Source organism: Anabrus simplex, chromosome 1 (assembly GCF_040414725.1).
Source record: "Anabrus simplex isolate iqAnaSimp1 chromosome 1, ASM4041472v1, whole genome shotgun sequence".
In the NCBI taxonomy this organism is placed as follows: Eukaryota; Metazoa; Arthropoda; class Insecta; order Orthoptera; family Tettigoniidae; genus Anabrus; species Anabrus simplex.
This window is the reverse complement of record NC_090265.1, coordinates 711,250,023-711,263,880: the sequence shown is the minus strand read 5'-3', so window position 1 is coordinate 711,263,880 and position 13,858 is coordinate 711,250,023. Positions and strand designations below refer to the sequence as shown.

General features: G+C 37.4%; 1 protein-coding gene across 2 annotated transcripts in view; it reads right to left on the bottom strand.

Moving 5' to 3' along the window:
• Positions 1 to 2,351: 2,351 nt before the first annotated feature.
• The window catches only part of LOC136872331 (tektin-3), a 63,673-nt gene continuing 52,166 nt past the window's right edge, over positions 2,352 to 13,858 (bottom strand). For both annotated transcript variants that reach the window (XM_067146146.2, XM_067146150.2), the window contains exons 6-8: positions 12,663 to 13,034; positions 4,329 to 4,483; positions 2,352 to 2,621 (exon numbers count right to left, since the gene is read on the bottom strand). In XM_067146146.2, the coding sequence (XP_067002247.1) occupies positions 2,411 to 2,621; positions 4,329 to 4,483; positions 12,663 to 13,034 (738 nt within the window). In that variant the 3' untranslated portion in view covers positions 2,352 to 2,410. The remainder of the gene's footprint in view (positions 2,622 to 4,328; positions 4,484 to 12,662; positions 13,035 to 13,858) is intronic.

Here is a 13,858-nt window from a genome sequence, read left to right as displayed (position 1 = left end):
GTGAGTTTATCACCTCACGCCTTGAGAATAATTAAGATAAGAGACATGCTCCCCGAATTTTGTTGCTTATTACAGCAAGTGGCGCTCAACCAATTTATAGTATATTGTGTGAAGGAAATTAATAGTAATAGTAGTGGTAGGAGTAGTTAAGTGTCTGTTCAAAGTAGAACTTCGTCCTGTAATTCTCCCTGTATCATAGTCACAGCGGCTCTTTAACCTCTTTTGGTGAAAGACAGGTAGGTAATTACAAATCCTAAGATATTCTCTGGCCTAATGTGCTAAATGAAATGTGACACTCTTGAACTGGCTGCAGTTTCAATATATCAGTGTAAGGTGTGTGTCAGACGTAAGGTATAAGATTGATTTCAGTGTATTATGATACTGTAATTTGCTTTCTAGTGTGATTTTGCTTATAAGTGAGTTATGGATAAGTGCTAAAGTTATATGACAAGTTTTAAAATTCAAGCGATTCATCATGTGGAGAAACATACTAATCAATTTGCAAATTGAGAATTTAATGTACGCTACTTGCAAAAACAGAAAGTTGCTCTTGAAAACAACAACAAATTAAGAAAAGCATAGAAGGTCCGAAAAGAGGAAAGTTTCGTGAGGTTGAAAATGAACTGGTTCAGTGCTGTACGTGAAATGTTAACATGATGATGCAAATGGTAATTCACATAAAATGCTATTAATTCAAACGCGGTGAAATAGCAGCAAAGCAGGATATTAGCCATACAGAACTGAAGGCGAGCCTGGATGGATAGCCCGATTCATGAAGAGGAAGCAGGAATGGTAGGGAAGTGTTTTGGCTACGAATGGAATCCCACAAACTTTAATACTTTTATGCAAGTTGAGTAATATGTTATGGAACGTAATAAAATGTAATCTGTTATACAAAGTGGTGAGGCTTCCTCCTCCTCCTTCTTTGCGAATGTGTCACCTATAAATCATTCCATGTTAAGAAAACAGTATTGCTCTTATGACAACATTGTTGCCATTTTGAACGGCTCTGCTCAGCAGCATCATGGGAAGATGTCTGCACGTAAATTTGTGAAAATCAATATTTAAGATCAAGATAAACATGGGAGGAAACTAAGCTGAAAATTATTTTCATGAACTCAAGGAGACTGGGGGCTTATTTTGGTATTCACAGCATAATGGGAAAACTGCAGCATATATATTTGACAATCAGTATTTAAGTTTAAGATAAGTACACACTAATATAACAACTAAAAAACCATACACATCATAAAAATAGACTTATCTACAGCAGTGGTAAGCTGCCAGCAATTCACAGAGTAATGGATTATGCGTTACATGTACCAGAGCGACATAGGAAGAAAAATGAAGGGAGGGAACAAAACGATGGCTGTTCCTGCCATTGTGCTTCCTCCCTGCGAATGTATTTATGAAAAATCTTAAGTAGTTATTTTAATGCACGGGCGTGTACCTCCTCCTTTTTCCTTTCTTTCATAATACAATATAAAGTATATTATAATATTCCTTAATCACGCGGAGGAATTCGAAGAGGGGCTGGGTTTGCTCCTTGTAGTTCCGTAAGAGCAATACTGTTTTCTTAATGTGGAATGGCCACACTGAATTTACTTTATTTCAGCTCCCTTCTTGCCCTGTAGTTCTTCATTCTTAAGCACTGTGTAAGTTTCCGTTCCTCCCATCATTTACCTCATGTTGGATTCCGGTCTTCTTCCTAAAATCCCTGTATTTGGACTATAATTTTGATTTCTTTCTGATCTAGTACATTTGGTGACCCTAGTTTCAATAACGGCTTTCTCCATTAATTTATTGCAGAAATGTCTGATAGAGTCCATTCTTTTTAATCATCATATTCATTTCTTGTTTCCAGCTTCCCGGGTCGACCCACTCTTTTTAAACACCCTGTAAATTGGATTCCTCACAGTCACATCGCATCTCTGATTTTGGAAAGACGTTGATATATTTCACTATTAGGTTTAGGGTAATGAATTAATTTTAAACTCTTGGCCCTAAGATTTTTTTCATAATTTTTCATTCCTTAATCTTATGTTGCTTCTTTAATCCTTTTTGTTGTAGATTGAGGATTTCTGAAGCATACAGTGCCTTATTAAGTGCTTTATTTTAAAAAGCATTTTAATTCTCATCATTTCATTTACTAACTATATGCAAATACCTCGCACTCCGACTTTTAAGCATGAATTTTCACGAGAAAAAGCAAAATATATGCAAGTAAATATAGTATAGAAGTCATATTTTTTATAAAAATTGTACCCTTTGGTCTAAAAGGGATATGAAGGGATATGGAGCTCTGCATGAGAGGATTATGAGATAATTACAACCACTATGAGAGTGTAAAACTTATTTCTTTCAATAAACTCTACAATGGTCTAACATGATGATAAATCTCTAGCAAGGACTAATACTTGATAGTGGCAGTGATAGGGAAGCTACGTCTCATCCCCAGACACTTTTCACGATCGATGAACAGACTGTTGACCTTCACTTGCAGATCTGACTCGAGGTTGGATCGAGTCTTGAGCAGCTGCTGATGTTGAGCTTCGGCTTCTTGGAGCTTACGGTGTAGGGATTCTATACTGTCCCCGATTACCTGGACCTCCTGCACCAATCTGTAGAGCAATAAGTAAATTTTGTACAACAAGCAATTCACAATTTGTATGGTGAGCTCGGCCCCATGAGTCATGGCAACTGTTACTGACCTACACTATTGATTTTAGTGCTCTATGGACATGGAAGAGAAAAACTGTAATCTCCACAGACAGATTTTTTGTTTTGATTCATCTGAAAAAGTATTAGTAAGTAAAGTGCTGTGAATAAAGCAATTAAGTTTGACGTGTGTGTAGAAAACAAGGTTTCATTCCATTTCCTTTAAAGCTACTCTCCTTTATCTGTCAAAAATGTGCTAACACTATCCAGGAAATCTTAACAATGTGAATATCACAGTTTAACAGGTTAGCTGTCATGCTGCTTTTGGCTACCCTCTGCTTAAGTATCATTTTGACTGAAACACGGTATCTCCTAATTCTTATTTTATAATGTGATGTATGTACGGTATATTGCTAATAAACTGTAAACGAGGCAAAAATATTAAAATACAGGGGCTCACAACTGCCAATCATGTCAACATATTACCTTTCGGTTATTACAAGCATTTTAAAAAGATCCTCCTACTCAATCAGGCATTGTTTAGCCTTTCGCTGTAGATACTATCTCTCTTACATGTTACTGTGTGGCGTGAGAACTTCAGGTTTCGTAGATAGTAATTATTTGTTTACTTTCAATATTGCGTGTTACTGTGTGGCGCGAGAACTTCAGGCTTCGTAGATAGTAATTATTTGTTTACTTTCAATATGTAGAAGTCATACATACTGGAATTTAAGGAACTTTTTTATCTTTTAGTGCACACAAATGATGCTTGTATAGTTTTCAGGACCCCTGTTAGGCCCCTTTAAAAAAAAAACTTCATCATAGTTTTCAACTGAAATGTATTTGTCACATAATTCGTTCAAGTTATCGATATAAGTTTGGTTATTAGGCCCTACTGCATAAAATTATATGCTGACCCTGTCTCGAAAAGAAATTTTTTCTCCACAATCCAATTGCACCATCATTCTCAACTAAACATCCCTGATTTTTTTGTTAGTATATGAAATGGCGTATGGCTTTTAGTGCCGGGAGTGTCCGAGGACAAGTTCAGCTCGCCAGATGCAGGTCTTTTGATTAGACATCCGCAGGCGACCTGCGCGTCATGATGAGGATGGAATGATGATGAAGACGACACATACACCCAGTCCCCGTGCCAGCGAAATTAACCAATTATGGATAAAATTCCCGAGCCTGGCGGGAATCAAACCCGGGACCCCTGTGACCAAAGGCCAGCACGTTTACCATTTAGCTCGGTATAGTTCTGATACACACTTTGTATCATTTAGATTTTAGTGGAGAGCCTGAACTTATATTGAATAGGTGGACCATTATAAAGAATTATTGTCTTAAAATTTCCAGTGTAGACACATTTTCAGGAGATAAGCAATAGTTGTCATGACTAAGAGGTACAACATATATAAAATAGAAAAGAATATTATTTAAATGCTTTTCACAGACCACCATACAGTCTCTTTGGTTTTAAGCTATATGAAACAAGGCAAACTGTGGCAAAAATTTATGTTTCACAAAAGCCTTTGCTTTAAACCATGTCTGTTCTAATACTGTTCTTGCATTAAACTTCAACATTACATTTGAAAGAAAATTTTCCAAAGCTCTGAAATTTGGATAGCTGATGTTCTTTTAAAGCTTTAACTATAACATTATATTACCTAGATTGTGCTTCATCTCGACACAGCTCGATGTCTCGCCGGTGTGTACGAGCCTCCAGTCTCGTATGAGCCACCTTCATTGGGTTACTCTTGTCCATGATGGCCTTACGTAACAACTCCATATTTTTCTCCATGTCAAAGATCTCTTGTTGGATCTGCAACAGCAAAGGATATCATTGCATTTAGTTTGAACACCCCCCCCACCCAAAAAAAAAATTTAAAAAAATAAAGCACGTTCGGTGGTGTAAAGAGCGCCATGAATGTCTGAAGACACATAATCTGTGGCAGTCAAATAGGAGTATCTGAGTGTAATGAATGTCAGAAGAATTATGCATGTCAGTTTACAAATAAAAAGTATTTATATGATCCTCCTTTTCAATACAAAACAACCATCTATATTAGATGGGACGATATCTATACATGTTTCAACCTGATCTAAATGCCATCCTCATTAGAAGCTCAATATGACATTTTACAAACAAATTAAAAATACTGATGCAGTGTGTGGAATTAAAATACAATGATCATGATTGACAAAGTAAAAACATGTTGAGGTAAAAAGTCCTCTTGTCTGAAAACTCGTTTGATTGTTATAAAACTTCTTTAGTTTTTGAGATGTACATAAGTATCCCCATAAATAGAATTCAATCCCTTAATCAGTCCTTCCCCACCCCCATCTAAGTGTATTTTCCGAAAACAAAAATACATATTTCTCTATTTTTAACACGTTAGCTGCCAGAGCGGTACATTGTACCGCTGAGTTAGTGTTTCACGAGGCCACGGCGGTACAAAGTACCGCTGACAGGTGTTGCTATTTGACTTTCCCTTCCGGGCCGGCGGACCGCTGAGCCGTTGAATTCGCTATGCTAGCGTACCGCTATGGCCTCGGAGCAAATCCTGGCGTACTTGGTTTCCAAAATATAGTCTTTATTTTTTTATTAATCCAACCTCCTTTTATTGGCAATATTTGAGTATTTGTCCAATCAGTTTAGCCATGCGCTTAGGTATGCTAGGTTAGCTAACTCGCAAGTTCAAGATTTTGGAGATCGTGGGCGTAAATACTACTGTCGGGAAACCTGGTTATGGATTTCTGTGATTTCCCTTTTTCACCCCAAGCTTACGCTTACCTAATCAATAGGCCACACTGATTCCTTCCAAACTGTTGCACCCATACCTGAGCTGATTTCTACGGTTATCGCAATAAATATAGCGTAAAAATGAGCGTGCTTGTATTTTCTAAACTGACAACATACCAAAATTTTACATTACCGTTGAGCATTTGGCAAGGAGTAAACAGGAAATAAATATATTTCAAATTTAATTTGGTGAAGAGTTTTTTGTGTTGCAAAACGCAATAGATCAGTTTGACATGGACACTACTTACCAGAGATCTCATACTGAAGGGCTACCGTCATTCTTCCGAGTTCGAGAAGAAAACGGTTTCATTTTTATAACTAACCTCTCCGTTCACTGGTAAAATAACTTAGAAATATCTCGCAAGTATTTCACACACACCCTACTGTAAACTAAAGAGTGCCTTGAGATTGTAGTCCTAAGCGCTAGTAAACAAATCGTGGCACGCTCTGTTATCTACAATGTGTACTATCAAGCAATGCAAGCTTCTAGTACCACTAGACTGTACCGCTCTGGCCGCCTAGGCAAAACCATGCAGTGAACTTTTCTGTGGGGCCACGGCGGTACCTCGCGGTGCTGAGAATTTTTTTGTATTTCGTACGTACATTGAACACTTAAGTGAAATATCACTTCGAAATTTGCTGTACTGCTTATTTACTACATGCATAGTAGAAAACATGCTTTGGCCACCGGGACGTTTCTTGCTATGTGTCCTGGCAGTCAACATGTTAAAGAAGATTCTACATACCAATGTTCATGTCTGTTACAACTTCAGTTTTTAAGATAATTATCCTCATAAAAATAATCCAACTATTTTTCACTTCTTTTCACCCCCGTCCGTTAAGTGCCTTCTCCGAAAACAAAATCTACATGTTCCTGTATTTTTAAAGGACTTTCCAAATACCAAGTTTCTTGTCTCTAACATGTTAAGTTTTTGACATATAATGTAGATATACCGGTACTCATTTTAAAAATTCACCCGCTTTTCCAATTCTTTTCAGCCCCTTAACTGGACTTTCCAAAAACAAAAGAATATGTGTTTCATTTTTCTTTTTAAAGGAGATTCCAAATACTAGTTTTCATGTCTGTACAGCTGTAACACCTTCAGTTTTTTAGATAAATGTATAGGGCCTACTTATAAGAATAATTAAACTTCTTCTTCTTGACTTCTTTCCACCACTCTCCTACCTTAAGGGGACTTTCTGAAAACAAAAAATGTGTTTCTTTATTTTGAAAGGAAATTCAAAATACCAACTTTCACGTCTGTAACAGCTTCCATTTTTTAAGATAAAGTATCCTCATAAACATACTTCAACTCCTTATTTACTTATTTTCAACCCCACACCCCTTATGTCGATTTTCCGAAAGAAAAAACAAAACAAATAAAGTGCGCGTTTCTTTATTTTTAAAGGAGATTCCAAATACTAATGTTCACAACTGTAAAATCTTCAGTTTTTGAGATATAAGTATCCTCATAAAAGTAATTCCACTCCTTTTTCACCCCCCACCTTCCTACTCGTTAAGTTGATTCCCCCTTCCTCAAAAGGGTGTGTTTATTTTTAAAGGAGATTCCAAATACCAATTTTCACGTCTTTAACATCTTTAGCTTTTAAGATATAAGTATCCTCATACAAATAATTCAACGAATTTTTAAATTCATTCACCCCCCTTAATTGGATTTTCCGAAGGCAAAATAACACGGCTTTCTTTACTGTGAAAGAAGATTCCAAATACAAATGGTCATGCCTCTAACATCTTCAGTTTTTGAGATATAAGTATCCTCATAAAAAGAATTCAAATCCTTTTTCACCCCAGCCCGTTAAGTTGATTCCCCCCTCCAAAAAATGTGTGATTTTTAATTTTTAAATGAGATTCCAAATACAAATTTTCACGTGTGTAACCTTAAGTTTTTGAGATCTAAGTTTCTCCATAAAAAGAATTAAAATTTTTCACTTCCTTTCACCCTTCCCCCATAAGTGAATTTTCTGAAAACCAAAAAAATCTTGTTTCTTTATTTGTAAAGGAGCTTCCAAATGCCAATTATCATGATTGTAACATTTTCAGTTTTTAAATACCGGTACATGTATCCTCATAAAAAGGAATTAAACTCCTTTTTCACTGTCCCCGCCCCCAAGTTGATTTCCCCTTTATTTTTAAAGGATATTCCAAATACTAATTTTCATGTCTGTAACATCTTTAGTTTTTGAGATATAAGTATCCTCATACAAAGAATTCAACTAAGTTTTCAATTAATTCACCTCCCTTAAGTGGATTTTCCAAACACAAAAGATTGTGTTTCTTTACTTTGAAAGAAAATCCCAAATACAAATTTTCATGTCTGTAACATCTTCAGTTTTTGAGATATAAGTATCCTCATGAAAAGAATTCAACTCCATTTTCACACCACCTCTGCCCGTTAAGTTGGTTTCTCCCCATCTAAATACCAATTTCCACATCTGTAACCTTCAGTTTTGAGATGCAAGTTTCTCCAGAAAAAGATTGCAATTTTTTTACTTCCTTTCACACTCCCCACTCAAGTGAATTTTCTAAAAACAAACAGTACCTGTTTCTTTAAAAGAACTTCCAAATACCTATTATCACGACTGTAACATCTTCAGTTTTTGAGATATATGTGCCCTCGTAAAAGGAATTCATCTCCGTTTCCCCCCCTTCCCCTACCAAGTTAACTCCCCCTCCAAATGCGTGTTTCTTTATTTTTAAAGGAGATTCCAAATACCAGTTTCCACATTTGTAACATCTTTAGATTTTTTGGTATATATACAATTTCCTTTCTTGAAAATTGGAATTATGATGCCTGTTTTCCAATCAACTGGTATGTCCCCTTCTTTCCAGATCTTACAAAAGAGTCTGTAGATCCAAAGTTTTCCAGAAATGCCCATAGCCTTGATCATTTCTCCATTAATTTTATCAGCACCAGCTGATTTTCCAGTTTTGATGTATTTCCAGCCATATTCTACATCACTCCATGTTAAGTCTAATCCGTTGTCGGAGGCAGACTTGTATACGATAGTACTGGTGTGTGTGTGTGTGTGTGTGTGTGTGTGTGTGTGTGTGTGTGTGCGCGCGTGCGCGTGTGCGTGTGCGTGTGCGTGTGTGCGTGTGTGCGTGTGTGTGTGTGTGTGTGTGTAGGCTGCATGCAATTCTAATTTAGCAATTCATCAAAGTAAGTCCCCCAAGTCTCTTCAATCTTATCTTCAGTGATCAGATTTTCATCATCATCTCTTAGGTATTTGGAGTGTTCTTTATCTTTTTTTCTATTTTTCATCATCCCATATAAGATTTTCTTATTACCATTAACATCCTCTTTCAATTCATCACTCCACTTGTTCAACCACTTCTCTCATTCTTCTGTTACAACTATTTTTTAGCAACCCTGTATAGTTCCTTATTATGGTCAGTCTGGTCCTTGTAATATTTTCTGAACATGTTGTTCTTGTTCAGGACAGCAGTTCTTGTTCTGTCATTCCACCATGGAGTTTCCTTCCATCTTCTTGTGCCACTGGTTCATCCACATACCTTCTCAGTTATCATTACTAGGTTTTCTGTCAGATCCTTCCATTCCTCCTCAACTGTTCTTTCATTTGTCTTTGGTAGTACTGTTTAGATGTTTTCTTGGAACTCTATTATTCTGTCATTGTCCTTCAGCTTCCAAGTCCTGAGTTTCTTTACCTGTGTAGTTCTTACTTATTTTAACTTGTTAAACTTGAAGTATCCAATGAGGAGTCTATGATCACTTTCCAGGGAGACACTAGGAATCACTTTTACATCTAACAGTCTATTTTGTAGTTGTTTCTCGATCAAAAAGTAGTCTATAAGAGATTCACTCTTTCCATCCCATCCATATCTTGTGACCTTATGGCTGTTTTGTTTTTGATACCATGAGTTCCCTATTACGTACAAGGTTGTTCCTCAGACAGAGATCAAGGAGTCTAGTTCCTTCTTGGTTTTGTGGACCCCATCCATGTGCTCCTACAATACTTTCATATCCATCTCTCACAGTCTCTACTTGTCCGGCTCCATGGCTAAATGGTTAGCGTGCTGGCCTTTGGCCATAGGGGTCCCGGATCCGATTCCTGGCCGGGTCGGAGATTTTAACCTTAAATGGTTAAATCCTTGGCTCGGGGACTGGATGTTTGTGCTATCCCAACATCTCTGCAACTCACACACCACACATAACACTATCCTCCACCACAATAACATGCAGTTACCTACACATGGCAGATGCTGCCCACCCTCATCAGAGGGTCTGCCTTACAAGGGCTGCGCCCGGCTAGAAAAAGCCACACAATTTTTTTTTTTTTAGTCCCTACTTGAGCATTCATATCCCCTATGATAATCGTTCCATCTGCTTTTATGCTTTCCTCCATGTCTTCTTCAAAATGTTCTTTTTTTTTTTTCATCTTCGCAACCAGTCTGTAGTGCATAGCACCGAATGATGTTGATGTTCTGGGAAGAATACAATTTTAGCATTATGTGAAGAATCCAATCAGAAACATATTTTACTTTTACTACATGATCTTTCATTTGATGATCCATAACAACACCAACTCCATTTTTTGTTTTTGCAGTGGTATACCAGAAAGAGTGAGTTAGTATTAGACACAGTGTGAAAAGGGAGAACTGACTTTTTCTATCATATATCAAGATTAGATGAAACAGGCTACTGAAATAACTGTTTACCTACTTTTGGAAAAGAAAAAAATATTGGTTTAAAGAAGCCCAAAATGTTTTAGAAGGTTGAATATTACAATGCAGCAAATAGACAAGAGAAAATGATTCTGAAGAATAAACATATAAGACTTAAACTAAAAGCTTTGCAGCCAATGATATAGAATGATATCATCTGATGGCCAGGCAGGCATCAATATTTGACAAAGACTCTCATAGTGCATTAGCACTGCCGATGGCTCCAAGTAGCCTACGCAGTGGCCTCCACAGTATGCACTAGCCACGCGTCTTGGTATGTGTGCTATTTACCAACTGATGAACCCAACTTAGCACACTGGGGTGAAATGCTGGCAACCAGGAATGAGTTAGCTGAAAAATTGGTATTACAGGGCAGCCAAGTCAGAAAGAATGAAGAGGTTCTGGGACAGGAGGAAGATGATAAAAGCTAAATTCCCAGTTAATTCTTGGAAGACTTAGAAGCATATGGTTTGATTTAAGTGCTCCAATGTGGGCATAAAATATGTAAATATAATAATAATAATTCCATCAGGACTGTTCTAACACAATGGCTTTAATATATAGATTAGCAGTTTCCCGCTGGCTCCGCCCGCAATGTGCAAAGTATGGTGTTGTTCGTTACCCTCCTCAGGGATGTATTTGCAAAGTTCCGACTTAATGAAATAAAGCACATGATCTGCTGCGGTAATAGAATGTAATATTATGTAAACAAAACACTTGTAAATACATCACACAAAGAAATTGAATTAAATGTTCCTTGGAACAACACTACGCGCTGAATTGTTGAAAAGTCCTTGAAAGATCTTCGTCATGGAGACAAATGTACTCATAACTTTTCTCAGAATCTAGCAATTTAAGTAGTTATTACTTCAAAAGAAAGTGCTTGATGCACTGAGTGTTTTTAGACCAAAACGAACTGCGTACCTCAATTAGAACGAAAGATTTAATTGCTTCAATGAAAAAAAAAAAAAAAGGTTGAAGAAATGGGACGTCAAATTGAATGTGCACTCATAACTTTCCTCAGAATCAACCAATTTGAATAGTTAAGAGCTGAAATGAAAGATCTTGATCCACTGAGTGTTCTTAGGTCAAAACGAACTCCGTACCTCAGTTAGAGCCAAAGATATGATAGCTTCAAAGAGACAAAAAATCAAATAATTTGAGGAAGGCGAAAGAAGAGATTTATAGTGCCTGATGACAAATCTGTGCATGAATACCGTTCAGTTAAAAAAAAAATGAAGGAAATCGACCGGATAGAATGGCCGTACTGACTGACTTTAGTTTTCATCAATTTTTTTAATATACAGACTAGCAGTTTCCCGCTGGCTCCGCCCGCAATGTACAAAGTATGGTGTTGTTCGTTACTATCCTCACGGAAGCATTTGCAAAGTTTCGAGTTAATGAAATAAAACACATGATCTGCTGTGGTAACAGAATGTAATATTATGTCAACAAAACACTTGAAAATACATCACACAAAGAAACTGAATTAAACATTCCTTGGAACAACGCTACGTGCCGAACTGTTAAAAAGTCCTTCAAAGATCTTCATCATGAAGACAAATGTACTCATAACTTTTCTCATAATCTACCAATTTAAGTAGTTATTATCTCAAAAGAAAACTCTTGATATCCTGAGTATTTTTAGACCAAAACGAATCGTGTACCTCAATTAGAACGAAAGATATGATTGCTTCAATGAGAAAAAAATGTTGATGGAATGAGACGTCAAATTGAATGTGTACTCATAACTTTCCCTAGAATCAACCAATTTGAATAGTTAAGAGCTGAACTGAAAGAGCTTGATCCACTAAGTGTTCTTAGGCCAAAACGAACTCCATAGCTCAATTAGAACCAAAGATATCATTGCTTCAAAGAGACAAGAAGTTGAAAAAATAAAATAATTTCAGGAAGGCGGAAGATAATTGATTTATAGTACCTGATGACAAATCTGTGCATGAATACCTTTCAGTTAAAAAAAGAATGAAGCAAATCGACCAAATAGAATGGCCGGACTGACTGACTTTAGTTTTCATACATTTTTTTAATATATAGATTGCCGTTATTTTCACTACAACTATCCAATAGGCAGTTTTTGATTTGCTTTAAATCCCTTGGAAAATTAGCACGAATACCTACCATGCCCACCCGAAGGCTTTGCTGCCTGACACTAATTTAGTGAATGTGCACAATGATATGCAGACTAATGGACATACACTGAAGCAGTACGAAAAAAATCATTCTTTTTTGTAAAAGGCTGTGCTTTTACGAGTATAAATTCTGTAACTGAACATTTCAGTAAACTTCTCCCACCTTCTGGTGGTAGTTTGAACTATTTAAAGGATAAAAATTAATGACCAAACAATCTGGGAGTTCCACTCATCAAAGTATCTTATGCACGAGTGGCACTTGTCAAAGTAAGCCAGTGGGTTGAGATTTGGTCCACAGAATGTACCTACTTTACACTGTAAATAAAATAAGTTTATACTGTACCTTGTGCAGGTGCATCTGAAGCTTGCTCTTGGTTTCGAGAATTTCAGATGAGCGTCTGGCCAGAGCGTTGTTTGTGGCAGTCCAGGCATTCCAAATCTCGTTAGCACAAGCGCTGATGAGGTTGTCCCCATCAGAGCAGAGTTGTGTGCACTTAGCTCGCTCGTTCTGCGATCGTTGAACGACCCTGTTGCTGTTCTCTGCCCACGACTCGGTAGTGCTCACTGTGGGGTCGAACTTCTCGATACCTCCGTAGTAGTTAATACCTCTTGAGAAGTTGTTCAGTTGATGGCACATATTGTCTATACCAAGAGCAGATTCCTTGGACTTCACATCACGTTCCAACTCGTGCTGGGCTGCCCGACAGTTGCGAAGCTGTAACATTTGGATGCAGCAAATTAAAATTATGTCTAATGCAAATAACTCTGATCATAACAAGGTACCCTAACATCATACTGATTTCAGACTTCCCTAGTAATAATACACAATTTTCTATTAAATACAAAGGGTGTCCTCATAAGCAGCAGTCATATAAACCAGCTGATCTGCTGAATAATGTCACTTCCAGATTGCCACAGTTGCAAGTATGCGCACTACCTCCCAGCCTGCCGCACTAACGGACAAGAGGCAACTCATTTCATATTGCTTATTGCTTCCAATAGTGGTCGCTGATTTTAGTCAGTGTTAAGTATATTTTATTGATATTGTAAAGTGATGGCAGGGTAGTAGATAAATATATACTCGAGTGATAACGTCTACTCTCATCATGATTGTATGCAGTTTCCAGCTGTTGGCCAGGTCTGCTTGGAACATTAGCCTCTCCCTCTCCTCTTGTCTTCCCACCACTTCTCCCTCTTCAACCTTTCCCATTCCTCTCCTCTTCTCTGCATACACTCCTCCACTCATTTTATCTACCCATCCCTTGGTCTTCCTCTTACCTGTTTTCCTGTTATCTCCATTTCGTGCATCCTCCTGGGTGTCCTTTCCTCTGTCATTCTCTTCATGTGTCCATACCATCTAAGTCTAGATGCCTCTATCCTGTTCTGTAATGGCTCTTCTTGTACTATATCTCTAACCTTCTCATTAACTGCCTCTGTGGATCAGTGGTAGAGTGTCAGCCTCCGGATCCCAAGATAGCAGGCTCAAACCCGGTGGAGGTAGTCGGATTTTTGAAGGGCGGAAAAAAGTCCATTCGACAC